Source organism: Buceros rhinoceros, unplaced genomic scaffold (genome assembly GCF_000710305.1).
Source record: "Buceros rhinoceros silvestris isolate BGI_N320 unplaced genomic scaffold, ASM71030v1 scaffold43865, whole genome shotgun sequence".
NCBI classification, from domain to species: domain Eukaryota; kingdom Metazoa; phylum Chordata; class Aves; order Bucerotiformes; family Bucerotidae; genus Buceros; species Buceros rhinoceros.
The window spans coordinates 10,578-17,785 of NW_010411939.1; the positions used below are offsets into that span (position 1 = coordinate 10,578).

At 51.0% G+C, this 7,208-nt stretch overlaps 2 protein-coding genes across 2 annotated transcripts in view; one reads left to right on the forward strand and one right to left on the reverse strand.

Annotated features, from left to right (window-relative positions):
• Nucleotides 1-2,567, forward strand: part of WRAP73 (WD repeat containing, antisense to TP73) — a gene marked incomplete at its 5' end in the record, with an annotated part of 12,753 nt that extends 10,186 nt beyond the window's left edge. The window contains 4 exons of the mRNA XM_010136175.1: nt 127-232; nt 969-1,094; nt 1,821-2,012; nt 2,458-2,567. Coding sequence (XP_010134477.1) covers nt 127-232; nt 969-1,094; nt 1,821-2,012; nt 2,458-2,567 — 534 coding nt within the window. The remainder of the gene's footprint in view (nt 1-126; nt 233-968; nt 1,095-1,820; nt 2,013-2,457) is intronic.
• Nucleotides 2,568-4,417: 1,850 nt separating this feature from the next.
• On the reverse strand, nt 4,418-6,313 carry TPRG1L (tumor protein p63 regulated 1-like). Its single transcript, XM_010136176.1, has 3 exons — nt 6,021-6,313; nt 5,375-5,528; nt 4,418-4,620 (listed from the first exon to the last, which is right to left on the reverse strand). Exons 1-3 carry the CDS (start codon nt 6,311-6,313, stop codon nt 4,426-4,428), a joined length of 642 nt encoding a protein of 213 aa, XP_010134478.1. The 3' UTR covers nt 4,418-4,425.
• Between the last annotated feature and the right edge of the window lie 895 nt (nt 6,314-7,208).

Here is a 7,208-nt window from a genome sequence, read left to right on the forward strand (position 1 = left end):
GAAGTGAGGGGAGGCTGAGATCTAACACACCTGAAAATGAGGTGATGGGATGTAGATGACTTGGTACTAGCCCGTGTTCACATCCTCCAGGGCCCTGCTGTCGAACTGTCACTTGTTTCTTTGTAGGTTGTGTATAAAGAAGTGGAGAAATCCCCATCCATTGAAACAGAGAGACTGTCTTTCCCTCCAGCGAGAGCACTGGCCCGTTCTTTCTTCAGCACACAGAGCAAATGTAAGCCAGAGCTCACTGAAGTGAGACACTCGAGTTCGCCGTGTGAAGGGAACGTGGATTTTTTTCTGATCTGTTCAGTCTCTGCAAGGTTATTTCATGACTTTCAGCTGCTGCAGATAATTGCTAGAATCGGATGAACTCTTGCAATTAAGAATAATTAAAAAAAATATATCATCATCAGGTGTTACAGTTTAGGGTGTCTCGTGTCTGGTTTAGGGCAGTAATGAATCCCTTAGGTGTGAGGTTCTGTAAAAGGCAGAGCGTGAGAAGGGCCGCTTGGCTGTTGTCCCAGAAGCTGGAGTCATAGCAGTGCGTTAAACTCCCCTCCGGACAGCGGGCTTGGAAACGGCAGAGAAAGGCAGACAACACCTTAGGGCTTTTCTTCTATTGATTGGTTTGGTTTTTTTTTTACTGTCTCACTGCAGTGCTATAAATCACCTTTGCTTTGCATCGGTGTTTGTTTGAAATAGTTAAAAGGCAGCAGAAAATTTGATCTCTTCTGTTTTTCATAGTTTAGTCCCAGCCGTGCCTGGATGTCCAGCCTTTCTTTTGCAGTAGAAGGGTAAGAGCTGTTCAGTGAAGGTGCAGTGTTGTAAAACAATTGAAGGCTTCGACTAGAACGTCTTGGAGAAGAGTAAGACGTGGTCCTGTCGCTTCAGAGCTGAGGGGTTTAACAGCTGGCATTTAAACACTGTGTCCATGTCACACGGTGAAATGCTTGTGTTTCCGATTCCAGATGACATCTGCCAGGTGCCCGTTTCCTTACAGTACGTTGAACCGGCTGCTGACCGAGCAAATCCCAAAATGGGAGTTGGGATGTTGGCTTTCAGTCCGGATAACTGTTTCCTGGCCACCAGAAATGGTGAGTTCCTGCTGTCTGGTACTGGAGGGGAATCCTGCTCCTCGGCTGTGGTGGGTTTGCATAAAAGAAACGAAGGTGACAACTGGTCTGTTACTTTGCACCATGAGAAGGCTCGCGGCCCCGTTTGTAACCATCCCTCCCTTGTGCAAACATGGGACAGAGGAAATGCAGCTGATGTCTTTGGTGTCTGTAAGTACTGAGAGCTGCCAGAGCTGCCTGTCAGCGCGTTAGCTCTGTCTTGGAGGTGTATTTCATGGTAATAGTGTGATTTTTGTATTTCCTTAAATGTACGTGAGCTCACTGTGTAGAAAAAGGGAACGCACAAGTTGTTCCTCCTCCATTTCCAGCAAGCGTCTCTCGAAGGGCAGAGTTCTTCACAACCTGTAGCGGGGGCTTCCACTAACTGCATGAGTGACAGTCATGGAATTAATGTTCAGTCTTCCCCCCGGTGGCCCTGAAGGGCTGTTTAGGTCTGGATGCAAAAGCCATCAAGAGCAGCACAACTGTGAACAGTTAGGTCAAAGCCGCTGAAGGCCTGGAAGACAAACCAAGGCGCTTCTTTAGCCCTTTTAAAATATTTGCAAGGCAAAACCGAAGGCACTGCTCGGCCTCCCCTCCAGCGATGGCAGACCTGCGGTACCTGAACGGGTTGTGTCAGACCTCAGCTGATGGCCAGTTCTTTTATCCGTCAGGTAATGACACCGTTACCTCCTCTTCTTCTGACAGACAACATCCCTAACGCCGTCTGGATCTGGGACGTTCAGAAGCTGAAGCTGTGTGTGGTCCTGGAGCAGCTGTGTGCGATCCAGGCGTTCCAGTGGGATCCGCGCCAGCCCCGCCTGGCCCTGTGCACCGGGAACAGCAAGGTCTACCTCTGGTCCCCGGCCGGCTGTGTGGCTGTGCAGGTTCCCATGGAAGGTAGGGCTGCCCGCAAGCTGTCAGCTGCCTATTCACACCATTCCCCCTGGTAGATCGGTCCGAGTGTTGCCACATAAATGACTCGGAAGCGTTCTTGGAGCTTTTCAAGAACAGGCGTTTCTACCTTCTAACAAAGAGGAGCTCATGATGAGACAGAGCAAACATGATTCAATCTACCAAGGACAGAGCACTGGGGCTATCGGTGATTTAACTGTCGCCTTAGTCCTGTGGTACCTTGAATCCGCCAGATTTACATCCCTACCCGTTTATTTACATAGAAACAGCGGTTGTGCAGAATGCCGGTTCGGGCCCTGCTGCACGGTGACACAACCCAACCCCCTACTACGGCTTCTGAGGTGGGGAGGGTGTTCTTGCCATGTGTGACTTACTGTAGCTCCCTTTTTCCCCGTCAGCTTCTGGCTGACAAACTGGTGTGTTTCTGCAGGTGACTTCCCGATCGTGTCCCTCTCCTGGCACCCCAGCGGGGACTCCATGGCGCTGCTGAGCAACGACAACTTCTGTGTGTGCTACTTAGACAGAGAAGAGGTAAAGTGACAATAGTTGGTGCTAAAAACGCTCACAAGTTTGAGGAGGAGTGAGGAGAGAGGGTTCAAACCCTGTGGCCCGGTCTGAAGATGTGTATTTATCCGGTGTGTATGTGGAGGAGCGTGCCGGGCTCCAGTGAGTGCAGTGCTGTGATTGCGTTTGAGTGAAGTGATGTAGCAAGTGACGCGTAGGGAACGGAGTCTGGGTTTCCAGAGCACTTTGGTGTTGATGTAGTTGAACTTTCTCTTGAACTTTAATCTCTGACACCTTCATTTCTAAGATGGTGGCTGTGTGTACATAATGTAAAGCTCTTATTTAAATTTTGTCATTTCCAATAAATATTTTGATAGTTGCTACCGTGGTGACTCCAGCTGTATGCTGCACTGCTCCATTCTCCCGCCTGCCTCTGCAGCACCACGAGGCCATCAGCTGGCTCTTTATCCCAGCACCCGGAGGCTGTGGTTTACCACGGATTTATCACTCCGATGTTTCACAAGAAGGGTCGTAACTGGTACTTAGAGCGATGGGGTGCCCCGATCAGCAGGGACAGAGCAGCTGGACTGTCCCTTACCTCTAACCAAGGCACCAGCCCCTGCAGCCCCCCTGGTTAGGAATTCATTTGGTCTTTTTTCTTTTGATACTGTCTCCACAAAATGAAGAGCAAAGAACAAACTGAGTTGAAATTTAAGTTTACTGTAAGATTAATGGAAATTAAATCGATATGTTATGAGGGGGCACGTGACTTGTTGCACTCCATTGTGACTCCAGCTTTACAGATGTTTCCTGAACACATCCGCTTTCACCCACCCGCCACTGCAGCACGTTCAGTGAGCACTGCCGCTGCGCAGAGCAATGCTCTGATAAAACCACACGCAGGGAAGGTCAGACACGATGAAAAAGCTTGTTTAGAGTAACCCCATGAGCAATTTCAGTTGCAGTGTCTGTGCTACTGCTTCTGAATTTAGTTCCCAGGCAGCTGTATGAGGTGAAGTGCAAGAATGTTTAAATCCAGTGATGAGCAGTGCTTACACTTCTCTCCATCACAAAGTCCTGCACTGTGCTGTCCCAAAACAGATGAAAGGAAAACTGCTAAAACTATGAATCCTGTGAAAATGGAATTCCTTTTCATTTCATAAACAATAGCTTTGAGGGCAAACGTGTGTGTGAGGCTTTTGGCAATGTTCTCTTCAAAGAGCCTTTATTCTATGGCTGCAGCAGGAAAACACTCATGAGAAGTCAGAGCCGGTTCTGGCGGAGGTATCTTCACCAAAAGCTCACGAAGGTGTATTCGGCCACACGCTCAGCACACACAGTCACAGCTCCTGTGCCCTGCTCTGCACAGACATCACGGGGCAGCTCTAACACCATGGGCTGGCTCTGTTTGGCTAGAGAATGACTGACACAGGGCTGATCACAATGCACAGATCGCTGGGGGCTGAGCACTGACACCGCGCTGACACCTCACTGACACAACACAAACCGCTCCAAGCACACGGTGGGGGCTGACACCTGACAGGGACACTGCTGGAACATGGCTTGGGAAGCTGTGCAGAGCGTAGGTAGCAGATACCAGTGGCACTTCATTAACAGGGAGGAACATTAGCAAGGGATGGAAAACACCGCTGCCAGCGTGGCCTGTAAGTTAGATACAAGATAGGGGAATGACACCACCTTGTGTCAGCTCCAATCTGACCTGGCCAGAATGAGCAGGACCTCCCGAAACATCCACAACCACCCCCTTGTGTTCCCCGACCTCCACGGTGACAGTCGAGCACTCTGCCACACAGCACGCTCGCCCCACGAGACTGATACAAGTCCCTTTCCCTCAAAGAGATTAAACACAGTAATTTTTAAAATGCAACAGGTTTTAAAACCCGATTTTGCCTCTTGTCATGGAGTAGCCGAGCTTGGCCTCGTTGTTGATGAAGGACATCAGTCCCAGGTAGGTCTCGATCAGCAGCGGACGCTCCAGCACGAGCACGCCGTTTGCCCGGCCCGGCAGCGGACGCTCCTTGTGCGCTTTCTTCACCGCCTGAATTAGGTGAGTTTTAAAGTTCTCCAACTGCAAGAAAAAAAAAAAAATCACCTTGATGTTTGTTTCCCATTGTTTTAAAGAATGGTTTGGCAAACAGCTGCTGGTGTTGAACCATAAAGGATTAACACGAGCTCCGGTTGTTAGGTGCCGTGGTGCGCTTCACCCTGACGTTTCACCATAACGATACAGTTCACAGCGATACCCGGAACTTACACACCTGGCCAGATGTGAAGATGTACCAGTGACTAATGCGGGCTATTCCTGACTGTAGCTCTGCTGCCCTTATCCCTGACGCGCAGAGCTTCAGTTACCGCAGGGTTCTGTTTCTAAGGAAACCTTCACAGGAAAGCATCCGCAGCAAGAACCACCGAGACCCCCCCAAGTGGCGGTTTACAGTCCGCAGTGACACCGTTTGTTTAGTCAGCTGGCAGCCCGGGATCAAAGTCAGGCATCGGCATGAGTAAGGGTGGGAATAGCCCCAGGATCCCTTTTCTGGTGGGTTTTACAGGACTCTGCACCACTGGAAGTTTCAGCTTCCCTGTGTGAACCATTTACGGGTGACTGGCACAACCTGACAGCCAGGCTGTCCTGTGAGCCTGGGTCTGGGGACTGGGGAAATGGAGCTCCCAGCTCTGAGCTCTGTCTCTGCTCTAACTGCTGCTGCTGGGTTTGATTTAACTGCTGCTGGTTGGTTCAATTCAGCTGCTTGCTCTCTAAAATGATCAAAGTCGGATCCATGAGATCAACGAGCCACCTAGAAGAGGAGAGGTGACATTCTTACTAGGCAGAGGGAGGCAACCTTCTCGTCAGCGTCTGCCATGGGATGTTCAGTGAAGGTGACATAGGGGATGTTTGTGGACCACGGGTTCCATCTGTTTATGAAGGAGGCGCGACTTTGCTTGTCCCACTGGATCCGAATGCCGGTACCTTCTCGCCTGATACAGAGGACAGCAGAGTTAACACAGTGAGACTGCGAGTCTTCGAGGTGAGTTTCATTAGAAATGTACCGTCTGAAAAAGACCTGCTGGAATCCGGGAGCTGAAATACAACTTTGATAGTAAGTTTTTCCTCTACAACAGAAACAGAAGAATTCAGTGTCTGAAATACACATTTTTATAAGCTGACAGCAGACAGGTTGAGCTCATGAGACCCCAAGGACACAGCGCCCGGACTGGCGATGGTCTCCTGCTCCCAGATCTGTTCATCTCACCTGGAAAGCCCCCCAGCAACTCGCTTCTCCCATCACGAGTGCCCGTCCCAGCAGTTCTGCGCGGGTTAATGACGCTTCGGGAACTGTTTGCAAAGTCACGTGAGCAAAAGGAAGAATCAAATGTACGCACCCGTTGTCGGTGACAAAGGTCGGCAGCTCAAAGGTCGGCAGCTCAAACTGACAAAAGAATGACAATAACTTCACTGTGACAACTTACTTGTTTAGAGACTTAGGTGGGAACTCAAACTCTCCTACGGAGATGGTATCGATGGCACTGAGGGACACCCTTGTCACGTGCTGGCACTGCAGGCTGAGGAAGTTGTACTTGCAGATCAGGAGGGACCAATCTGTGATGAGAACGAGACGCTCCTTCTCGTTGTTCCAGTGGTCGATCCTGGTAAGAAAACACAGCCGAGCTGTAGGGGGTTTGGGGACTGGCTGGAAACGCTGCCCAGCTGGATGGGCAGAGGAGTCACTAAGGAGAACAAATCTGAGGGACGGTCCTGTCATGACATCGGAAATCCTAAGAAACCAGTCTGAAGATCTCGAGAGCAAGCCCTGATCTCTGATAGCTGAGACCAGACACCACCGAACAGGGCAGTCTCCGCCGTCTCTCCTGTCTGTGGTTAAATCTGTGCTGCCACGTTCGCTGAGTTACACACTGCACCGGGGCGTGTTTGGGGGGAGAACCAGTCGTGTTCACCTGTGGTCCAGTTACCGCTTCCCTCGGGAAGAACCATCTGTACACAAGGAAATGGGGCAGTTTCTCCAAATTCCATGAATAAAAAGCTCTCACCTTTCCCTGAGCGATTGGCCAGACTGTGCTGAGAGCCAACCCAGCTCTCATACCACCTTGTCTGTCTGTGGGGCAGCCTAAGGGTAGGTCCTGAGCTCAGCTTCTAAATCGCCCACTGAAACCCGCTACAGCTTATTTTTAGTGTCACTGTTTTGTCTTTCCATTAAATCCTAAACGCTGCTGTTTCAGCGAGGAACTCTGACAAGACCACCGCTGTCCTGGCGCTGTAAAAGTGCGTGCATGTGGTGGGAGCAGGCAGTGGGCTGCAGCGATTCCACCACCCGTGACCCCTCTCTGCCTCGACCTGTGCCACAGCGAAAGGACTGACGCCGCTCCTGCCTTCTGCTGGTGCCCTGCTCCCATCCCCTCCTCCAGAGAGAGGGAAATTCCCACCTGCCCTGCCCGTGGCCTGTCACCTGTCACCCGGTACGGCTTTGGAGGAGGTGGTTTATTAAGCCAGGGCAGTGGTTCTGGTGTCCGAGCGAATTCTGGGGTTTGCAGTGACTCTGATGGGTTTAGATGAACCCCGTGGGCTGGGTGACACCGAGACAGCGGTGTCCTCCGGCCCCCCGGGGCCACCGGAAGGCGTCTGTCACCACGCGGCAGTAC